The sequence below is a fragment of the Cynocephalus volans genome, chromosome 8 (assembly GCF_027409185.1).
Source record: "Cynocephalus volans isolate mCynVol1 chromosome 8, mCynVol1.pri, whole genome shotgun sequence".
Lineage (NCBI taxonomy): Eukaryota > Metazoa > Chordata > Mammalia > Dermoptera > Cynocephalidae > Cynocephalus > Cynocephalus volans.
The window spans coordinates 12,590,641-12,613,115 of record NC_084467.1 but is presented as its reverse complement, the minus strand read 5'-3'; the positions used below and the strand labels follow the sequence as shown (position 1 = coordinate 12,613,115).

Here is a 22,475-nt window from a genome sequence, read left to right as displayed (position 1 = left end):
GGCAATTGCTGGGTGCTCAAATAAGTGGCAGGTAGTATTAGGGGAAAGCAGCTTTTCCTTTCTTAGGCTCCAGAAGATTGCATGCCAGGCACAGAGCAGGTCCTTACAGGAGAACCTGCTCCTTACAGGAGGCCGTTTCGACTTTGGCTATTTGAATTGGTTTATTGAGGACTCAGTCAGTGTGGAGTAAAGTTTGGGAAGGCTTCGTGGTGGAGGAGGCCTGTGGAAAGGATGGGTCATTTGCAAAGAGTGGCCATGCTGGAGGGACCATCCAGGATGATGCCAGATGTCACATCACCAGCTTTTAAGATTGATTTCTGTCTCCCAAACAGAGATGAGTGTTACTGTTTTATAGATGCAGTAACAGACTCAGAGAGGGTCACCAGAGTTCTCAGGGTCCCTGAAGAGTCCAAGGCTTAGGAGATTCTCTGTGAAGTTCCCAGTGTGCTCCCCAGCCCCAAGAAGTCCCCTGAGCACACCTGACATTTGGGAAGCTCCAGAAGAGGGGTGCCCTGCCTCCTAGGAGCTAAAGGAGTGCTTCCCCCACCTTTAGGACGTAGGTCTGGGGTCCTTCAGATCTTCTCCTGGGCATAGGACTCCTATTGTTCCAGCCCCCCTCTTGTACCCCAGACTGGCCAAACCGGTTCTAGGGAAGGGGGGCGGGGAGCAGACACGTTGAGACAGCCGCCTGCCTCTCGCAAGGTTCCCTCCGCCTTCACCTCCCCCTTCCCTGCCCCACACAATACCCAGGAGCTTGCACTGCCCGGCTCAGGGGCCATGCTGACATGGCCCCCTGAGGACTTGGCTGCAACCCCAGGGCCCCTAGGGTGGCCTGGAGCCCTGGACCGTGCCGGCAGCTGGACGGAGCTCCCTGGCTGAGGTAGGGCCCCACCCGGTGCCAGCAGCCCCATCCTCCTCCCGCCAGTCTTCCCCAAGTGAGTCCTTTGTGCTGCCTGCCTGGCCTATGATCCTGGCCCTGACCCACTTATAGCCTCCTGGGGCTCTGCAGACCGCTGGTCTGGATCCCCTTTCTAGCCATGACCTTCCATCTGGCTTTGTCCCTTAAGGGGCAGAAGGGCCCTGGCAGGGTTTCTGCTCCTCTGGGCAGCAGGGCAAGAGGCACCAGGAGGGGGCAGGGAAAGGCTGGGTACAGGAGGCCAGAAGAAGCTTTCACTGGACAATGGTAATGTCCTGAGACTGCCTGCCAGCCTTGCCAAGTGGGCCCCTTGTCCCCTGTGATTAGCAGTGCCCACTGGGTGGTGCTCTCCTTGGCCACTGACCATCCTTTCTGACCTGCAGAAACACATATGATGACACAGGTTCCTTAGAGGGGGCGGCTGGGGGGGCCCTTAGGGGCCACTTTAAAGATGGGGATACTGAAGCCCAGGACTCGTGACTTGCCTAAGGTCACACAGCTGGTCACTGTCAACACTGGGCCTTGAACCTTGGGCAAAAGTTTTCTCTTTGGGTTCCAGAATGACCCTTGGTTACTGGACACTAGCATCTCTGTCCTGTGATCTTGTCTTGGGCAGGTAATGTCCCTGCTACCCGGGGCCAGTTCTCTTCCTGAGGCTTTTTTCCCTTTTTTCTAACAGAGATGAGCTACACACATAATGAACACAGCTCTGTCCCTTCTTGATCCCCAACACTGAGGCTGGGTGGGCCACATCCCTGCAAGGCCACAGGGCTGGCATCCCAGGTGGATGGGTCATTGCCACTGCCCCTTGGCCTGGACATAGGTGGAGGTGGGCGCACTCCCGACTTCTTCCTTAGGGTCCTGCCTCCAGCATGTCTCCCCAGAAAGCCTTCCACCTCCCCTCTCCTCACATTCACCTCACCTTCTCCTCTGAGGCCTTAACTGGGGGTGCTCCTGCCCCAAGAGCTCAATGTTTTGCTTATTTATCCCTGCAAATGAGGGGGTGGGGGTGTCCCCCCTGCCCTCCAGGGGCTTTCAGAACCCAAGTGGAAAGAGTCTCCCAGAATACAAGGGAGCAGGAGCATGTGTACCTGTTTGCACGTGTGTGTCCACAGAAGCAAGGGGGGCTTCTGTGCTGAGGCCTTCTGATTCCTGATGAGAAAGGGACCCGTCTGGTGGGCAGTGGCCTCCTGTACCTCGTTCCTCAGGCTCCTACAATGTGGTTTGTGTAAGACCCTACCTGCTTCATCTTGCCCATCTGTGTGATGGCCCGAACCATCCCCCTGACTAGAGAAAAACTGATGATAATAATCATACGCTGAAGAATGACTACGAATGACAAAGCTGTCGCTAGGCACTAGGTGCTTAACTTGCATTATTAATTCTCACATTAGCAGTACAAAGTTACCATCCTATTTGCACCATTTGCCAGGTAACAAAACTGAGGCTTAGGGACACTTGCTTATGGCACTCTTCAGGCCTGAGGGACAGAGGCTAAAGGTACAAGCTAGAGCTGCCCCTGCAGGGAGGGACCTTAGAAGCAGCCAGCTCCTTCGCCAAGGAGGACATGAAGGAAGCCGCAGGGGTGGGGGTGGGGGGAGAAGCAGCTGGAGGCTGTGCTGAGGATGGGGCCCAGCCACAGACCCAGCCGTCCCCAACCAGGTCCTTTTCTCCCTCTCTCCCTCGCTCTGAGGGTCACTGACACTGTCACTACTTTAGGCCAAGGTGCCCTCTCTATCTATGTGCACTGGGTCCCTGGGTATTTCAGCCATGCGGTAGTTAGCTATTACCTCCTCCAGGAAGCCTTCCTGGAATACCCAGGTCGAGTTGAGCCCAGCACCCTACTCTGATGGTTCCCAGGGCTTGGTTCTTGCCAACCTGGATTGTAACTGTTTGGGGTTTGGCCTCCCTCACTAGATTGGCAAGCCCGTGGAGCATGAAGTGTTTGTCCATCTGTCTCCCTGGGTTTTTCTAGGCTCCACGTCTGTCTGAAATTTTCAGGGTCTCTGTCTCTCTGTCTCCATCTCTGAGTCCCTGAACATTTCAGCATCTGTGGCTTTTCTGTTTTTGTGTCTTGAGGTCTCAGTTTCTGAATTGCTGTCTTAAATGTTCTCCGTTTCTCTAGGTTTCTCTCAGTCTCTGTCTCCTGGGTCTCCTGGCCCTTCCAGGCTGGGCACTGCCCCTTTGGCCTGAGGGGGCCTCTGGGGGGGTCCTTGCTGCTCCGCCTGCCCACAGCAAGGCCAGGCTAGGGTAGGCCCCCGCCCAGCCCGCTGCCTGCTCCCTCCCTCCCGCTTGCCTCACCACAGGGTTTGATGAATCAAACTCTTTGTCTGGGTGGGATCTCCCCCAGCCAGCTGGGCAGAGAGAGGGCTTCCCCTGCCGGAGCAGCCAAACAGCATCAGCAGCGGGCCTCAGCTGGAGAGGTGAGGGACTGCAGGGGGTGGCCGGTGGAGGGCCACGGGGCAAAGGCTATGGGAGCTTGGACCCCTGGGATCACTAGGCTTGTCCTGAGGCTCTGGCAGTCTCCCCAGGGATGACTTCCTGCCCAGAAAGGACCCTTTCAGCCTGGCCCGATCCAGTAGAAGCTGGAATGGGGGAAGACCCCTCTCTCACCCCAAGCTGAAGTGCTGGGGCACCTCCCTGCCGTTCTCTGGGATGGCCCAGCCTAATCTGGGTGGTGTCCCGCCTGCCTGCCTGTGACCCTCCCAGCCAGCTTGGCATGGGTGTGGGCACCACTCAGCACTGAAGGCTGAAGCTCTGGGCATGGGGGCGGGGGGTTGGGTAACACCAAAACAAGGAATTGGGGGCATGTGTGATTGTGTCTACATCCTGTTGTGTGTGTGTGAATGGCACAGGAGTGCGAGAAAGTGTGGGTGTTTGTGTAAATATTGGGTGGGCCGTCGGTGTGAATGTATGTAGCTGTGTAAAAAGGCATGTGTCCTTGAATGTGTGGTCCTGAATTTGAAATGTCTGTCTGTGAAAGTGTGCATATTTACTTGGTAGAAAATGTGTGTGGATATATATGTTGGAACATGTATTTGTGTGACAATGTATGTATCTGTATGTCTGATCATATGTCAGTGTGTGTTAGAGAAAGCACAGACTCGAGAGCTAGAACGTCTGGGTGCCTGGGTTAGAATCCTGGCTCCACCACTTACCAAATAACAAGCTCTCTGTGCCTTCTGTCCTCACCTATAAAATGGGGATAATAACAGCATCAACTCACAGAGTTCTTGTGAAGATTAAATGAGATAATATGTACAAAGCACTTGGCCTGCCATTCAGTAAATGCCAAGTATTAGCTATTATTACATAATTAGGTGTGTGAGTGTATTTGTACAAATGTGTGTACACATGTGTATACAGGGTTTGTCCAGGCCTTCAGGACATGGTGGCTTACTAGCCAGTCCTGCTGTCCTGTGTCTGGGTCTGATACCTTCTCCCCTGCAGGCCCAGGTGGGTGGCAGAGCAAAGGAGGAATGGACTGTGGGCCACCAGCGACCCTTCAGTCCCACCTAGCTGGGCCACCTGGCATTGTCCACCACCCGGTAGCCGTGTGCCAGCAGGAGAGTCTGTCCTTTGTGGAGCTGCCAACGCTGCAGCCCCTGAGCCCTGTGTGTCTGGATCTTTTCCCTGTCACCTCGGAGGAGCTGCGGACTCCTGGCAGCCGCTGGTCCCTGGGGACCCCGGCCCCTCTCCAAGGGCTGTTATGGCCAGCATCTCCAGGAGGCCCAGATATAGAGCTCTCCACCAGTGGAGGGATGCGGCCGAGCAGGGCTGGCAGCTGGCCACATTGCCCTAGTGCCCAGCCCCCAGCTCTGGAGGCACCCTGGAGTCCCCAGCACCCACAGCCACAGCGTCGGGCCAGCCATGGCTCAGAGAAGAAGTCAGCCTGTGAGTCACCCTGGGGGGTGTGTGGCCCAGTGGGGCAGACAGTGGAGGGGCTGGGTGGCTCTTTTAGAATCCTTTAAAGGGGCCGAGCCCGTGGCACACTTGGTAGAGTGCTGCGCTGGCAGCGCGGCGACGCTCCCGCCGCGGGTTTGGATCCTATATAGGACTGACCGGTGTACTCACTGGCTGAGTGCCGGTCACGAAAAAACGACAAAAAAAAAAAAAAAAATAGAATCCTTTAAAGAGTCAAAGTTCCCCCCAAAGTCAGGACAAGTGGTAGATTTTAATGATAAGAGAACTAGGGCTCAGGAAAGGCAAGTGACTTGTCCAAGGTTACACATCAAGTGACTGGCTGTTCTGGGCACCCTGGCCCCTTTGCCCACTGCAGTCAGACACTGTGCTCTCTTTAACCTCTTGTTGATCTCATGGCTCTGGGGACCAGATGCCAGCAGAAACATCGGCCTTTCCCTTGGGCATGCTGCCTGAACCTCAGGGCCACAGGGCAGCAGCAGGGAGGAGGTTGGGAGAGGCTCCCGTGGGTGCCAGTCTGTGTTCTCACTCCACCCCGCTACCCTACAGGGCGCAAGATGCGGGTGTACCAGTGTGAAGACGCTGCTGGCAGCCCTGAGGCCCACACTGTCTTCCTGCAGCCTGGCCAGTCGCCACAGGAGCAGGCCCTGAGTACAGAGGAGCCTAGGCCACTGGAGCTGTCTGGGTCCTCCCGAGCGGGCCTCGATGGGCCCGAGCGTAGGCGCTTCTCAGCCTCTGAGCTGATGACCCGGCTGCACTCTTCTCTGCGCCTGGGGCGGAATTCAGCAGCCAGGGCCCTGACCCCAGGGTCAGGCACTGGAGCAGCCCGGGAAGGTACCAGCTCCTCCCCTGGGCCCCCAGCAGCCCATGAGACAGATGCAGTGTAGAGCACCTGAGACTGGGTGCTGGTCAGCTGGGGTGTGGTGTCCCCATGCCCAGGGCCACGCTCCAGACCACCCACCCTTAGCTCTTACCCTCTCCAGGGAAAGTGTCTGGAAGGGATTCTCGAAGTGTAGAGATGAGAATGGACAGTGTGTCGCTGCCAGCCCCTGTGGACCCAAGTGAAGGCCGTGGCGGCTGGCCCGAGCCCAGGTATCAACTCCCACTCCTGGCTCCGGTCTGAGGCAGGGTGCAGGCCAAGAAAGGCCTTGACACTTTCTCTTTCCTAGGCTGGACACGCAGGAAGAGCCGCCTGTGGACTCCAGGAGCGCCAGTGAGCGGCGCCAGTCACGATTCCTCCTTAACTGTACGTGGGAGGGGTCTCAGAGGAAGGGGCTAGGAGGTGGAAACGGAAAAAGGGATCCTGTGAGAGGGAGAGAATCGAATACTAAGTATCTAGCACAGGAGTATCTAGCACGAAGTTGGTGCTCAATTAATGTTTATGGAACGAATGAATGAATGAGTGAATGAATAAATTCAGTGGGTCCCAAGATCTGAACCGCCACAAAGACTGTTAGGGGAGGCGGGCTCTTGGGGGCATGGGGGAGGATCCGGGCCGGGGCTGGCGGGCACCCCAGGCCCTCTCCCCTCTCTCCCCTCCCAGCTGTCCTCTACCAGGAATACAGCGACGTGGCCAGCGCCCGCGAACTGCGACGGCAGCAGCGCGAGGAGGAGGGCCCGGGGGACGAGGCGGAGGGCGCGGAGGAGGGGCCTGGGCCCCCGCGCGCCAACCTCTCCCCGAGCAGCTCCTTCCGGGCGCAGCGCTCGGCGCGAGGCTCCACCTTCTCGCTGTGGCAGGACATCCCCGACGTGCGCGGCAGTGGCGTCCTGGCCACGCTGAGTCTGCGCGACTGCAAACTGCAGGAGGTGGGCGGGGTGGGGCCAGGGGGGCTGCAAGCCGGGAGAGGGGGCCGGGGTTCCGGGGCCCAGACAGGGTGGGGTGACAGGAGGGGCGGGCCAGGAGTACGAGGACAGGGGCCTCCGGGGGCGGGGCCACGAGAGGGCGGGGCCGGCGGGGCGCCAAGCCAGGTGGGAGGGGCTTCCCGGGGCCCGGACGGGGTGGGGCAACGGAGGGGGCGGGCCAGGAGTAGGTGGTCTCGGGACGTAGCTGGGACCCGGACCGCAGGAGGACGGGGCACAAGACGGGGTGGGGCCGGCGGGACTGTCAATGCGGAGGTTGGGTGCTAGGACCTGACCCGGTCGGGGGGCTGAAAGCAAGGACAGTAGCTGTGGGGACGCTAGACGAGGGGGCGGGCAACGGGGCGAAGCCTAGCAGAGGGCGGAGCCAGCAGAGGGCGGAGCCATGGGGGCGGCAAACGCGTGGTGGGCGCGGGACTAGGTGGGACCGAGGGCAGGGGCGGGTCGGAGGGAGGGCGGGCTCGTGGCAGGGGCACCGCCTGCGGGACGGGGCCTCGGGATGTCCGGGACCGGTCCTGGGGGGCTGGCTTAGAGGAAGCGGAGAGTTCGAGGGCTTCAGTGAGCTTGAACAATTGCCCGTGGCAGGAAGGGGGTCTCGGGATCGAGCCAGGCGCCAGCTTAGGGGTGGGGCATGGGAGGCCAGGGCATCTGGGGTGGACGGGCCCGGCCCTTTCAACCCCGCGTCCTCCCTCCCTCAGGCCAAGTTTGAGCTAATCACCTCTGAGGCCTCATACATCCACAGCCTGTCGGTGGCCGTGGGCCACTTCTTAGGCTCTGCAGAGCTGAGTGAGTGTCTGGGGGCGCAGGACAAGCAGTGGCTGTTTTCCAAACTGCCCGAGGTCAAGAGCACCAGCGAGAGGTGAGGGAGTGGTCTTGCCTGGCCGGGGGCAGGGTCCCAGCCTGTAGTTGGCTGGGCCCGCCTGACCCCTCCCTGACCCGTCAGGTTCTTGCAGGACCTGGAGCAGCGGCTGGAGGCGGATGTGCTGCGCTTCAGCGTGTGCGACGTGGTGTTGCACCATTGCCCGGCCTTCCGCCGCGTCTACCTGCCCTACGTCACCAACCAGGCCTACCAGGAGCGCACCTACCAGCGCCTGCTGTAGGGCTGGGGGCTCTGAAAGCGGGGAGGATGGGGGAATCTCAGGCAGGTGTAGGCGCAGAGGACTGGGGATGGGTCTTGGGAGGGGATGGGTCCCTCAAACGGGCTCTGTGACCAGGAAAAGGTAGGAAGGCAGGAAGGATGTGCCGAGAAGGCACCTAAAGAAACAATGGGGTGACAGGGGTCATGGATCCCAGGAGTTCAAGCCCAGCTGTGACTCCAGACGCCTCCCCATTTTCCAGCCTGGAGAACCCCAAGTTCCCTGGCATCCTAGCTCGCCTGGAGGAGTCTCCCGTGTGCCAGCGTCTGCCCCTCACCTCCTTCCTCATCCTGCCCTTTCAGAGGATCACCCGCCTCAAGATGCTGGTGGAGGTACCTAGAGGGCCTTAGGCTACAGTGAGGTCTGGCAAGGGAGATACTGCAGCGACCTCCACAGCCCCTTCTGGGCACCCTTGGGTGGGCAAGGTCACGGGGGGAAAGGCAGACTGCTTCATTGCGCTGACCCCACCCTCTAGAACATCCTGAAGCGGACGGCACAGGGCTCCGAAGGCGAAGACATGGCCACCAAGGCCTTCAATGCACTCAAGGAGGTGAGCTCAGCAGGGCAGGGGCTCTTTGGCTCCAAGGTTCTCCCTGGAACCCCAGCATTTCTCTCAAAGAGCCTCCAGCTGTCAGAGTCTCTGGACCCCAGGCGGGAGTCTGAGGCTGGGCTCTGGGAGCCGGGTTGGGGGACTGCAGGTGACCCACTCACGGCCTCCCCAGCTGGTGCAAGAATGTAACGCCAGTGTGCAGTCCATGAAGAGGACAGAGGAGCTCATCCACCTGAGCAAGAAGATCCACTTTGAGGGCAAGGTGCATGGCCACAGCTGGCAGGATGGGCAGACAACAGGGCAGCTCTTGTTTCCTCCGTCCCCTGGGGGCTTCAGGCCAGTTCATCACTGCCCACACCCTTCCAACCCCCATCCTGTGCACTTTGCCGGGTGCCCCTGGGCCTGACCTCTTCTCTCCCCTTGCCTCCTCCATCCCCCCAGATCTTCCCGCTAATCTCTCAGGCTCGCTGGCTGGTTCGCCATGGAGAGCTGGTGGAGCTGGCACCACTGCCCGCGGTGCCCCCTGCTAAGCTGAAGCTGTCCAGCAAGGCAGTCTACCTGCATCTCTTCAACGACTGCTTGCTACTCTCCAGGCGGAAAGAGTGAGTTGGGGCAGTGGTGGGGCTGGGGCAGGGGTGGGGAGGGGTAGGTAGATCAGAGCCTTCTTCCCCACCATTGGGCTCATGACCGGTCCATCACTGGGCCTGGGAGCCCCAGCTTGTGTCAGACTGTGCTGCCAGCACCCCCTCCCATTCTTCCAGATGGGAGAATCAAGGGCTGGACTGTGTGCAGAGGACTTGAAACTGCTCTGAGTTTAAGCCAGTTAGAGCAGAAATTAAGAGCACAGTTCTGGAGTCTCAACTCTGGCCTGAGTCATAGCAATGATAATAGCCAACATGTACTCAGCGCCTATTCTGTGCCAGGCATGCTATGTGGATTCTTCCCTTTAGTCTTCCAAATACCTCTCAGGGAAGTCGGCTTCCTTGTTATTCTCAAGATCATGGAGCTAGTAGGTGGGGTATCCAGGAGGAGGCCAGACCTGTCTGATGCCAGATCCCAGACTTTTACCCACTGTACGGTCCTGTCGTCCACCTGTAAAATAGAGACTACTGTGTGGGGAGAGTCAATGTGATAATATGGGAAAAGAGCTTAGCACAGTCCCTGGCGCATAGTGAATATTCACTCAGTATTAGCTATGATTATTTCAAGTAAGGAATGAGGGGGAAGACTTCCTGGGTGAGGTGAATTTTAAGGCTGGGTGGGATGAAGGGTAGACATCTTATGCTATATGAAGGGTTTATTCCATGGCTGGCCCGTTAGCTCAGTTGGTTAGAGTGCAGCCTCGTAACACCCGGGTCTTGCATCCCCGTACCAGCTAGCTTCCAGGGAAAAAAAAGTGTTTTTTTGCTGACTTATTTGTTCATTCAATAAACTGTCACTGAATCCCTGTCCTGCACCGGTCCCTCTTTGGGGTGCTGGGGACATAAATATGAATGAGACTTCTCTACTCATAGGAGTGCTCAGACCAGTGAACATACATTCTGGTAACCATGTCTTCAGAGTTTTGATGGGGGGCGCATACTGTGGTAGCGCCTGGTGTGGAGTGAGAATCAGTAAAGCTTCAGAGGAAGAGATATTTGAGCTGGGCTTTGAAGGATGAGTAGGAGGCTTCCAGGTAGAGAAGTAGTTTGGGGGGAGGGGGTAGCCAAGTCATGGTAGTGTATGAGCAGAGGTGTCTGGGGAATGATGAAGCCTAATGTGGCTGGATTTGTAGAGAAGAAAGGCAGTAGAGGGGAGGTGAGAGGGTGAGAGCATGGTAGAGCAGCTGGACTTTTTCTGAGGGTGGCAGGGAGCACGGACAGTCAGGCAGAGGAGTAACATTTTACTTGTGGCCAACTTGGAGGATGGACTAGGGGCGGAGAGACCAGAAGCTCTCACGGTTGTCCGGGTGAGGGCAGGTGCTCCAGAAGTGGCAGGATGCTTCGGGATAAGTGGATTCCAGGGACAGTAAGGAGGAGGGAAGGCAGGAGGGAACTACTGGTTGGGTGTGGGGGCGGGGAAGGGAGCAGGCGAGCATGACATCTGAGTTTCCGCTTGGGCGAATTGGTGGCGTCTTTCACTGGATTGGAGAACAGTGAAGGAGATCTGGTTTGGAGTGGGAGATACTGAATTTTGTTTAACATCCTCCACCCACCCATTCAACCATCCTTGGTAAATGTTTATCGTACCCAAATTGTGAGCCAGGCAGGGGCAGGCACTGGAATACAGCAGCAGAGAGACAAGTTTCAGTCTTCGTGGAGTTTATGTGACTGTTAGGGAGTCAGACACTAAGCAGAGGAGCTGTCCAGTTGGCTCTTTAGAACGGGAGTTTGGGGGACAGGTTCAGAGAAGTTGAAAGCGTGCCTGGAGGTCAGGGACTGGTCTCCACCACCTTCTGCCTCTGTTGACGAGCTGGCAGGAAAGGAGTCCCCGATTTTTTGAGGGGACTTTGTAGGCTACCAGGGAAACAGTTCTCTGTGTGGCCGACTTTCCCTGAGGAGGCTGCTGGAGGGGCAGAGATCCCTTCTCCTCCTTTCTAACCAGGGACCCAGGCCAGGCTGACCCCCCTCCCCTGGTCCTCCAGGCTAGGGAAGTTTGCTGTTTTCGTCCACGCCAAGATGGCTGAGCTGCAGGTGAGGGACCTGAGCCTGAAGCTGCAGGGCATCCCTGGCCACGTGTTCCTCCTCCAGCTCCTCCACGGGCAACACGCGAAGCACCAGTTCCTGCTGAGGGCCCGGACCGAGTGAGTGGGCCTGGGTATGGGGAGAGAAGACCCCTCCCAAGATAGGCACAAGGCCTAAGCGTGCTTGCAAGCATGCCTGGCCTTATTCCCCAGCTGCCCTGCTCTTTCCTGACGTGGTTAGTCCACATCAGGATAGTGGGGCAGGGAGCAAGGTTGGGGGGCGGGGGCAGGCAGAGCAGTGGGATGTCCCCAGCAGGTGGTGCCAAGGGGATGGCCATCTCCTCAGATGTTGGGCATCTTGTGGGTGTAAACCACTGCATTCCTTTATCTTTGGCTTCAGGATAGTGGCATAAGGCAGCACATGGGCAGACCTGTCATCCAGGGGGTTCTGGGCCCGTTCTTATGCTCAGAGTGGGTGGGGCACAGGTTGGGGAATGGGGCTTTGGTGGGGGGTCCTGGGGTGGAGCAGACATGACCTGCGTCCTGTTCTGGATGTCATGCTCAATTCTCCCAGCCCTGGGTTTCAGCACCCTGCCCTGGCAGCTGCACTTTGCATGTTGTGACAATAATTCTCTCCTTTCCCTAGAAGTGAGAAGCAGCGGTGGATCTCAGCCTTGTGCCCCTCCAGCCCCCAGGATGACCAAGAGATCATCAGCGAGGGGGAAGGTAGCAGCCCACCCCCCAGGCCCACCTCCCCTGGACTGGGTGCCTCATTGCTCTCCCGCTTCTCCAGTCCTGGGTGCTGTGTTGCTGGCAGAGCTATGGGAAGAGAGATCAACTGTCCTGGGGCAGTCAGGGGTGGCTCTGAGGAACCTTGAAGGCTGGGAAGGATTTACATGGGACAGGACAACCCCCCATATGCACAGTCAGCACCCTGGAGATCACAGAGCCCTGTGAAGCCTCCCATTTCATCCCCACAAAAGCCCATTTTACAAGTCAGGAAACAGAGATTCAGAGAAGTAAAGTGACTTGCTCAAGTTTACCCAGCTAGCAAGTGGCAGAGCTGGGACTTAAGCCCAGGTCTGTCTCTATCTTTGCATGAGTTTCAAAGAGGACAGGAACCAGAGTGTCCAGGGTGTGTGTGGGTGGTAGTCGGTGGTGGTGGTGGCAGGGTGAGGGATTTGCTTAGTTAGGATAGAGGCTTCTCCTTTGGGTGTGGAGTGAGGCTGGTAAGCCAGGGTGCAGCCTGATCATAGAGGACCTTGATATAGTAGGCACTAGGTAGCTATCGAAGGTTTTTGAGCAAGGGAGTTATGGCTGAGCCTTGGGTAGTGAAAGGGAAGGAAGGGAACTCACTTCCACTGAGTACCTTCCACATGTCAGGCCCAGGACTAGGGGCTTTGTATTTGCTTTTATTTTATTTAATCCTCATGACAACTGTATTAAGTAGACTCATTTTCTTCATTTTTCATATCTGAGAAAATGAGGCTCAGAAAGGAAAGTAGCTCACTCAAGGTCACACAGCCAGTAGGTGGCAGAGTTGGGATTCAAGCCAGGTCTGGCCTCAAAACCTGTGGTTTTCAATGCTACCAGCCCACCTCATCTGATGGAAAGAGCGGAGGGCCTGGGATGGGGCAGATTCTTTGGCTTGAGCTAAGAGTCCCACTTGGGCTGGAGGTGAGCTCCCTACTCCAGACAGGTGGTCAGGGAAGACTCCTGGGAAATAACACTTGACCCCTGAAGGATAAGGGCCTGCCATGCTTGGATCTGAGGAAGAGCACTCCTGGCTGAAGGAACAGCCGGTGCAAAGGCCCCGAGGCAGGAAGGAGCTTAGAGTGTCCAGGGAACAGCAGGGAGGCCAGCGTGGCTAGAGCTTCAAGCAGGGGAGAGGAGAAGCAGAGGGGAGGAGAGGAGGCTAGCAAGCGGGCAACGCCAGACCATGCAGGACCTCGTAGGCCCGGGGAGGACTTTGGACTTTATTCTTAGAGGAATGGGAAGTTCTGGAAGGTTTTAAACAGGGGAATGAAGTGGTTTGAATCCTAGTTGAAAAGGGTAGATCAGAGGGAGAACCAGAGTAGTGTCAGGGGGCAAATGAAGGGGCCATTATTGTTTTGTTTGTGGTGTTTGGGGAAGCTGGACATTGGGGTCTGGAGGTCAAGTGCAAGGTGTTGGATTGAGCTGGGACGGTGAGAGCCCTTGGCACAGAAGCAGTAACTGAAGCTGGGAGGGTCTAGATTCACCCAGGGCTTGTGTTTAGGGTAAGAGGGGAGAGGAGTGGCCAGGGTGGGTAGAGAGTACCAATGTCTTGCATGTGGGCCTGCAGCACAGGAGGGACAGAGGAAAAGATGTGGCAATGCCACCCTCTCCCTCCCTTACTTCCTCCTGCTGCTCCTCCCTGCCCTGCCCCTGTCCCATCCTGCCCTGGCAACTTCCTGACCCTCCCTTGGTCTGTCAGACTGCCCCCAGGTTCAGTGTGTCAGGACATACAAGGCACTGCAGCCAGATGAGCTGACCTTGGAGAAGACTGACATCCTGGCAGTGAGGACCTGGACCAGTGATGGTGAGAAGGGCCTCCTGGGAAGGCCTCCGTGATGGGGCTTGGGTGGGCAGGAGGTAGCTAAATGGCTGAGACATCCTAGGGAAAGGTTATGCAAGTGTTGATCCACCACAGCATGGGGGAATCAGGTTAGACAAGAGAAGGGACTTCCTGCTTGTAAAGATGTAGGATTGAGAGTGACGGGGGAGAGTGGGAAAATCCTTCTCAGAGGATGCCAGGAAAAACAGGTCATAAGTTTATCTACAGCTAGAGGCAGGGTCCTTCCTGGAGCTGGGAGATGCTGAGATGATGTCACCTGGGCCCCAGGGGTGCAGACGAAGCTTGCATCAGGGCTGAAGTGTTCCTTCTCAGCCTGGCCCTGGTGCCTCTTTGATAGCATTGATGCTGCTCTTGGCTTGTATGTCCCTAGGCTGGCTGGAGGGGGTCCGCCTGGCAGATGGCGAGAAGGGGTGGGTGCCCCAGGCCTACGTGGAAGAGATCAGCAGCCTCAGCGCCCGCCTGCGAAACCTCCGGGAGAATAAGCGGATCACGAGTGCCACCAGCAAACTGGGGGAGCCCCCTGCGTGAGGGTGTCCATGGCTTGGGACACCAGCTCCATGCCTGGCTCCCAGACAGGTCTGGGTGGGGGCTGGGGGGTGTCCTGCAGTGTCTCCATGCCCCAAGCCACTGTTGCTGGCACTTCTGTGTCCTAGCATCAAGGGCACTGCCTGGACACAGGGGCGGGGACCTCGAAAGGGCCTCCTCTGTCCTCAGGCTCCTCATTTCAAGGCTAAGGGCAGCTTCTTCCTCTGGCATGGGGGCACAACAGGTGACTGTTGATAATCTGGCAAGGACTGGGGCCATCTCCCTTCCATGCCCTCCTCCCTGCCTGACGGTTGGTCCCTCTGGCAGGTGCCCGGCTGGGGAATACTCTGGTGCTCGTGGGTGCTGGGACCTATAAATATCTGGGGTCTTCTCCACCACCTCCTCTGGCCAGAGCCTGAGTGGTGCCGGTTGCTGTGACTTGTCTGTAAATAAACTCCCATAAAGCTTTTGCCAGCGTCTGTGGGCCAACTGATGCTGCCCCCATCCCAGCCCCATTTCCCCAGCAAAGATCAGGAGGGTCTTTGTCTGCCTCCCGGGGCATCTTGCCTTTCTCTAGAGTTCACCTCTTAGCCGTAGAAGGGTGACCAGAGGAGAGGGGCTGTATATTAGTTAGGCTGCTTTCAGCTGCAACTCACAAAATGTCAGATTCAAATAGGCTTAACTATTAAAGAGATTTTATTGGTTCTTAACATTTGTTTCCTATGGCTTCCACAACAAATTACCATAAACTGGGTGACTTAAAACAACAGAAATTTATTCTCTCACAGTTCTGGAGCCAGAAGTCCAAAATGAATATTACTGGTCCAAACTCCAGGTGTCGGCAGGGCTGTGCTCTGTCTGGAGTCTCTAGCGGGGAATCGTTCCTTGCCTCTTCCAGCTTCTGGTGGCTGCCAGCATTCCCTGACTTGCAGCCACATCACTGCAGTCTCTACCTCAGTGATCACACTTCCTTCTTCTCTGGGAGCCTATATCAAATCTCCCTCTCCTTCCCCCTTATAAATACGTGAATGCATTTGAGGCCCAACCAGATAATCTCCCCATCTCATAATCCTTAACTTAAATCACATTGGCAAAGACACTCCCCATACCCCACCTTTTGCCTTATAAGGTAATATTCATAGGTCCCATGGATTAGGACATGAATATCTTTTGGGGGCCACTTTTCAGCCTACCACAGTTCTCATAACTGAGAAGTGTAGAGGCAAGGTGGCCTTCAGGCAAGGCTTGATCCAGTGGTTCACGGACGTCACTGAGGACTCTGCTGTTTCCGTTTCTGTACTCTGGCCTCGTCCTAAGGCTTGCAGGGGGTTTTTCATTCACACCCAACACGGAAGAAGAGAATTGTCTTTGTCTCAGTATTCCCAATCAAAGACCTGGGATTCTCTCTGGTTGGACCAGCTTGGGTCACACGGCTACCTCTAGGCTGATCCCAGTGGCCAGGGGATGGTGTGTGCTGATAGGCCTAGCATTAGTCATGGGCTCTATCCCTGGAGCTAGGCTGGGGAGTTGTCTTCCCTGGAATCCCACGGATCCCCAAGTGGAATTTGGTGGCTGCTCCAAAGGAGGGGTAGATACTGGGGAGGCCAATGTTTATTGAAATCCAAGTCATCCAAGAGAGTGGAAAGACCTGGGAACAATAAGCTTGGAGATGTGAACACTGTGGGGCGGGCGGACGGGGGCATCCTTCAGCCCTCAAAGGAGATGGGACAAAGAAACCAGATGAGTCATTGTGGCCCCAGAGAGAAACATGGGGCAGATGGGAGAAGCTCAGACCCTGAGCAAGTCTCTGGGAATGACCTTCTTTTTCATTTTTACTTTTAAAATTATTTTTATTTTTATTTTTCATTTGGGGAGAATGACCTTCTAACATGAAATGATACAGGGAGGGGTGGAGTGTATGGGTTTAGGAGGTGGACGCATTTGAATCAGAATTCTGGTTCAGACATTTATACCCCATGTGATTTTGAAAACTAAACTTTTTATTTTAGGGTACTTTTTATTTTGGAGCAGAAAAGTTGCAGAGACAGTACAGACAGTTCGGTACACCGGCTCACAATCTCCCCCGCCGTTAATGTCTTACGTGACTACGTTACAGCTGCCGAAACTGAGAAACCAACATGGGTACATAACCATTAACTCAACTCCAGACTATTCAGATTTCATCAGTTTTCCCACTAATGTCCTTTTCTGTTACAGGATCCAATCCACGATCCCACATTGCATTTAGTTGTACTGTCTTAGTCTTCTCTGGTTTGTGACAGTTTCTCAGTGTTTCCTTGGTTTTCATGACCTTGACAATTTGAGAAGTTCTGGTCAGTATTTTGTAGACTATCCCTCAATTTGGGTTTATCTGATGTTTTTCTCATGACTAGACAGGAGTTATGGGTTTGGGGGAAGGACACCACAGAGGTAAATAAAGTGCCCTCTTGTCACATGATATCAGAAGGCACATAATGTTCAGTGACTTATCACTAGTGATGTTAACCTTGATTACTTGCTTAAAGTGTTGTCTGCTACTGTTTTCTTTTGTGAAGTTACTCTTTGCCCCTTGTCACGCTCTGTTCTTTGGAAGCAAGTTGAGTCCACCCTCAAGTGTGGGGTTGGGTGCGTGAGGTGTGTGTCACCTCCTGGAGTATCTCCATATCTACATATATTATTATATGTGCCTACATGTATTGTTTGGAATTCTTCTGTAAGGAAGATCTACCCTTTTCCCCTCATTTATTTAGTCAGTCGTTTATTTCTATTAACATGGACCCATGCATCCATTTATTTTAACTTTGGGTTGTAATTTAATACTGTGTTGTTTATTTTGTTGTTCAAATCATTCCAGCTTTGGCCATTGGGAGCTCTTTCAAATTAGCTCCTGTGTCTGTTTATGTTGTTTTTATTTTATTTTTTATTTATTTATTTTTTTCCTGTGTCTGTTTGACATGCCCTCATCCTTTTGTTTTTTGAGCACTTTCTTGCTTACTAGCACTACAAAATGCTCCAGGCTTATCTTGCATTTTTCTTGCCTAAGTGATACAATCAGCCATTTCCCTAAGGAGTGTGATTCCTTTTATATTGGAGAGTGGTATTAGAAGCCAAGATCTAGGTGCTGGATGTGCTCATTGCTTCTGAGATGTCACTGCTTCTAGACCTTCTCATCAGACAGAGGTGGGAAATACATATATATATGTACCATGTGATTTTAGGCAAGTCACCAAGCCTCTTTAAAGCCTCTTTAAGGCTCTAAGCCTCAGTTACCTCATCTGCAAAATGGGAATGGTAATGATGGTATCTACTTTATGGAGCCACTGTGAAATAAAGGATGTATGTGGTGGGCACAGTGCCTGGCCCATAACAAAAGTGGTGGCTTTTACCGTGTCAGAGCTGTACAGCCAGAGCATGGGGTCCTTTGTGAGGTGGTGAGGCCTCTGCGCCTTGAAGATTTAAGGAAATCAGGAAGTCCAGGATTGGGATTCCTGTGCCAAGTAAACACCAAAGGGCCTCTGTGCCTTTTCCACTGCTGAGTCTACTTGTTGAGAGCCAGGGTTGGCACCCAGTTGGCAAAGCAGAGGAAACATGCTCTCTTGCATTCAACCTGTCCCAGCACATCTGGATTCTGGCTAACACTGGAGTCAAGGCTAGACTGCTGGGGGTCATGGGGGCTAGCTTTGGGGCTATGTGGCCAGGCAAGGAGACCAGGGCTGTATGAGCTCTCACTGGCCTTGCTTCCCTTGTTCCTGTGCCCACCGGCCCAGGGGGTCCAGGCCAGGCATCTTAGGGGAGCCCCTCTCAGTGGTGCCTGCCTCTGCCCAGTAGGTCCTGCCCTGGTATCAGGCCTTGGCCATGGAGCCAGGGATCTGCCTCTGCTTGCTGCTAAAGATGGAGGAAGGTGGTAACGGGCAGGCAGAACAGGAGATGGAGGCAGGCACATCTGGGGCAGGTGGTTTTGGCCCCTGAAGCTACCCAGTCAGTCTCCAAGCCACATACCTCCAGGAGCCCATCTCGCATGGCTTCCTGGAACCTCCTCTCCACCCAGTGCCTTCTTTGTGGTCAGTCTGCTGCCCCCCCATCCCTCTCCCAGTCCCCAAACTCTGAACCTATTGTTTAGAAGATTTTTGTCCTGAAACAAACCGTTGAGAAAGAAACTTATTCAATTGTGCATCTTCAGGGCACACTGGGGTTTCAGGTGAACCAGTGAGCCCAGCCTCAGCTCCAGCAGGCATTTACCTCGGGTGGCCGGCACAGAGCAGTCACGCACTTGCTCCTGTGTTGGTCCCCTCCCTCCCCCCTCCTCTCCTTCCATTCGTCCTTCATTCCTTCCATGAAAGTTGTCAGAATCAAAATGGGGCCACATGTGTTAAAAACCCTGACAAACAGAGCCAGGGAAAGGCCATGAGGGGGGAGTTCTCCTGCACATATGCCTGATAGCAAGAACTATCGCAAAGGACTCTGCAAAGCCACAGCTCGCACAGAGGCCATCACAACCTCAGTAAAAAATACTTCTTCAAGGACGTCTGCCCAGCAACTGCCTGTCCAACCTCAGACTGGTGTCACCCTCATTACTGATCCTTGGAACCAAGGATAATTATCCCAAAACAATTATGTAATCCTCCATCATGTTTCCTTTAAAAACCTTTGTCTTCCTTTACCTTCCTGAATACACACATAGTTTACTATGGCACTCATGTTCCCATCGCAGTGCCCTATTCCCGATCAAACTCATTATTCTTTTAGAGAGCCTCTGTCTGTTACTTCGGTTATCACTTCCTTCCTTCCATTCTCTTTCTCTCCCTTACCTTTCTTTCTTTCCTTCCTTCCTTTTTCCATCTTTCCAATCCCCTTCATTCTACTCTCTCATTTGTGTCTCCTACGAGCCAGGGAACACAGACGGCCCCTCCAGCCTTTCTGGCAGCCCCTAATGGGTGAGACAGACAAACAGATGAAGTGCAGAGAGGCTCCTGGACAGACCCTAGAGTTGGGGAGGATGCGGGCAGCAGGAACTCTCCTACACTGTTGATGGGGGTGTAAATTGGCACAACTACTTTGGAAAACAGTTTGGCCACATCTGCTAGAGCTGAGTACATGCCTACTCTATGACCCAGCAATTCCACTGCTTTCTTTGGTTATACACGCAACAGAAACAGGTACATATGTGCCCCCAAAGACACAAAGTAGCATGTCTTTAACAGTACTATCCATCAATGGCCAAAATACTAGAAACTACCCAAATACTCATCAATGGTAAAATAAAAATCGTGGTATATTCAAACATGGGACATTATAAAGTAACAAGAATAAACCATTTACAAATATGTGTAGAAACATGGACGAATCTAGACATAACATGAGAGAAACCAGACACATAAGAGGAGTTCTTAGATGACTGTATTTGCATGAAGTGCAAAAATAGGCAAGACCAATTGATGGGATAGAAGTCAGAGTAGGGATACCCCGGGGCAGGGTAGTAACTGGTGAGGGACATGCTGCTGACGCTGTTTCCACAGGGCTGTTCACTTTAGGACAATCCATTGATCTGTACACATAAGATCTGTGTACGCTTGTGCATGTGAGTTAAATGTCACTGGAAAGATTCCTCAGTACCCTGGTGAGACAAACCCGGGGGCTGTGGGGACGCAAATAAGGGAGCAGCCAGTTCCTCCCTGAGAATTAAGGCAGGCGGTGCCACTGGAGCTATATTCTGAGAGCTGAAATGGAGGTAGCAGGATAGGGACACTGCAGAGCCAAGACCCAGGAGCTGCCCTCCTCTGGGAAGCAGTGGCCCAAGGAGAAGCCTTTTCTGGTCAGGAAGACAGAAGGAGTCAGCAGCTTGCCTCCTTGACCTGACCTTGACCTTGGCCTGCTCCTACTCTGCTTCCACGTGGGAGCACCCAAGGACCCTTCTTGCTCCAATATTTTATCTGGGTTTTGACTGAGGGTCCCCTTCTGACCCCAACAGAGCTTAGCCATGTGCCAGAACCTTCCGGACCTGGGGATCTGCAAAGTTGGAAAAGGGTTCTTTCTTCAGATGAAAGAAGTTTGGTAAGAAAGGTCTTTGGAATTTGAAAGTTCATCATTGGAGGGGGACAGGGTTGCTGCCAGGATCCAGGCCTGATGTTGTTTGAGCACCTGCTGTGGGCCTGCCAGACCCTTTGCCCTCGATGACTCCAAAATTTCTGCAGCGACCTAATTCTGCAAGGCAATGGAGGAAAAGCTTTATAAACTGTGAAGTGCAGGGTACTTGGATGAGACCTAAAACCCTTCAATATCCAACTGAATGGTTGGACAGCCCTGTGTGTGGGGAGGGGGCAGCGGTGTTGAAATTAAACCCCAAAGGATGCCACCTACGGACCTGTTACTACAGCAATCATAAAATATCAGGTGCCATTTGCTGACCACTTTACCAGGCCCTGGGACAAGGCCTGTATGTCCACCTCCTCATTAAGTGGGATCACTGATCCCATTTTACAGATAAGAAAACTGACACTGGGAGAGAAAGGCGCCATGCAAGTTCCCACACTTGTGGGCCCCATGCAGTCTTGCAGCCCTGCAGCCCTGGCCGTCTTTCTATTTCGTCTTCAGACTCCACGCTCATTCCAACCTCAGGGCTTTTGCCCCGGCAGTTCACTATTTCTGGGGTGTCTGTCTCCTTGTTATTCAGGCCTCCACTCAAATGCCACCCCCTCAGGAGACCTTCCCTGAATACCCTCACATATGTGGTCTCCCCACTTGGAGATTCTTTGTTTATTCACTCATTCACCTGTTTACTGTTGCTGCCCCCATTGGACTGTGAGGTCCATGAGGGCAGGGACTTTGGCTGTCTGCCCAGTTTTGTGGCCTTGGTGTAAACACGGTGCCCAGTACAGAGAAGTACAATAAATATTTGTTGCTGGATTCGAACGCAGCTCTGCACGCATCTGTGCTCCTCAACCCCTCAGACCCACTCTGCTCCCCAGTTCCCATGACAACCCCGCTTCCCCCATGAGCTGTGGTGCCAGTGTGGCAGGGGGTGGGCCCGGTGTCCTCAGGCTGTGGGTGAGGCTGCCTCACCTGGCCCGAGGCTGCCTGGGCACCAGGAGACCCGCTCGGCTACTCTTGCCACCCTGATCTGGCTTTGAACCTAGGCTCAGCTCTCACTTCCTGTCCCCGAGTGACCCTTTCCATTCCAGTGTCTCTCTCTCTCTCTGGGACTCAAGTGTGCTCCCCAGATTGCATTTCTGACACTGCTGGGAGAAAGAACCAAAGGAAATGGGCTGAAAATGCAGCAGGAGGGACTCTGGTGAGGCATAAGGTAGAGCTTGCCAATGGGGGGAACTGTCACAAACACCTGGGCGCGTGGAGGAAGTGAAGTTCAGGAATCTTCTCCCCAAGCAGCATGAAGAACAGGCTGAACAGTCATCTGCTTGGGTGGGGTCCAGGGAGACGGACAGGATGACCTTTGGAAGGCACTCTCCAGCTCTTGGCTCATGAGCTGCCCTGGGGGCTGTGGAGCTGGTCAGGAAGGAGGGAAGGGCTGACTGCTAGGCCTGGCATTCCGGATGCTGGCGTGGGTGTGGGAGAATCAAGGAGAGGGATGCTGGAGGGGGCAGAGGCTGGGCCTGCTTATTGAAATGAGGCAAGAGGATGCGGGGAATTCTAAGGTGCTTCTGAGTTTCCAAAGCAGGGCGTGGAGAAGTGAGCGCTGAGGTTGTAGTCAACCCGGCTTTGAGTCCTGCATTACCACTTATACACCATGATGCTCAAGGCAAGTTACTTCCCTTTTCTGAGCCTCAATGTCCTCATCTATTAAGTGCAGATAATAATGAAGACTAAAGGAGGTGATACCTTGGATAAAGGACTTTGCAAAAGACACTATGCAAAGGGAAGGTGATCTTGTGGGATGGACTGGGCAAGTGTTATTATGTAACAGTGGCGATGTTATTGTCTTCAGCTCAATCCATGGGCCAGGCATTAGGTCATTTAATCCTCACAACAACCCTATTGTTGTCACCCCATTCTACAGATGAGGAGTGTGAGGATCAGCGAGGTGACCTGACTTGCCCATGGTCACATAACCAGTTGGAACTCGACTCAGGACTTAAATCCCCCCCCTTTTTTTTTTTTTTTTTAAAAGATGACCGGTAAGGGGATCTTAACCCTTAACTTGGTGTTGACAGCACCACGCTCACCCAGTGAGCGAACCGGCCATCCGTATATGGGATCCGAACCCGGGGCCTTGGTGTTATCAGCACCACACTCTCCCGAGTGAGCCACGGGCCGGCCCTTAAATCCCCTTTTGACTCCAGTCCAGAACCTGCACCCTG

General features: G+C 54.4%; 1 protein-coding gene across 1 annotated transcript; it reads left to right on the top strand.

The window, feature by feature from the left end:
* The first annotated feature begins 3,283 nt into the window (after positions 1 to 3,283).
* ARHGEF19 (Rho guanine nucleotide exchange factor 19) lies at positions 3,284 to 14,203 on the top strand. The gene is made up of 16 exons (XM_063106844.1): positions 3,284 to 3,339; positions 4,367 to 4,810; positions 5,387 to 5,671; positions 5,821 to 5,929; positions 6,007 to 6,083; positions 6,381 to 6,643; positions 7,393 to 7,553; positions 7,638 to 7,790; positions 8,033 to 8,162; positions 8,306 to 8,380; positions 8,553 to 8,642; positions 8,822 to 8,982; positions 11,004 to 11,162; positions 11,689 to 11,768; positions 13,498 to 13,602; positions 14,009 to 14,203. Exons 2-16 carry the CDS (start codon positions 4,396 to 4,398, stop codon positions 14,164 to 14,166), a joined length of 2,421 nt encoding a protein of 806 aa, XP_062962914.1. The 5' UTR covers positions 3,284 to 3,339; positions 4,367 to 4,395; the 3' UTR covers positions 14,167 to 14,203.
* Positions 14,204 to 22,475: the final 8,272 nt, after the last annotated feature.

Coding starts and splice junctions, on each gene's coding strand:
- ARHGEF19 (XM_063106844.1), top strand. CDS start 4,396: ATGGACTGTGGGCCACCAGCGACCCTTCAGTCCCACCTAGCTGGGCCA. Junction 8,163..8,305: donor GCCTCAAGATGCTGGTGGAG/GTACCTAGAGGG, acceptor CCCACCCTCTAG/AACATCCTGAAGCGGACGGC. Junction 8,381..8,552: donor CCTTCAATGCACTCAAGGAG/GTGAGCTCAGCA, acceptor CGGCCTCCCCAG/CTGGTGCAAGAATGTAACGC.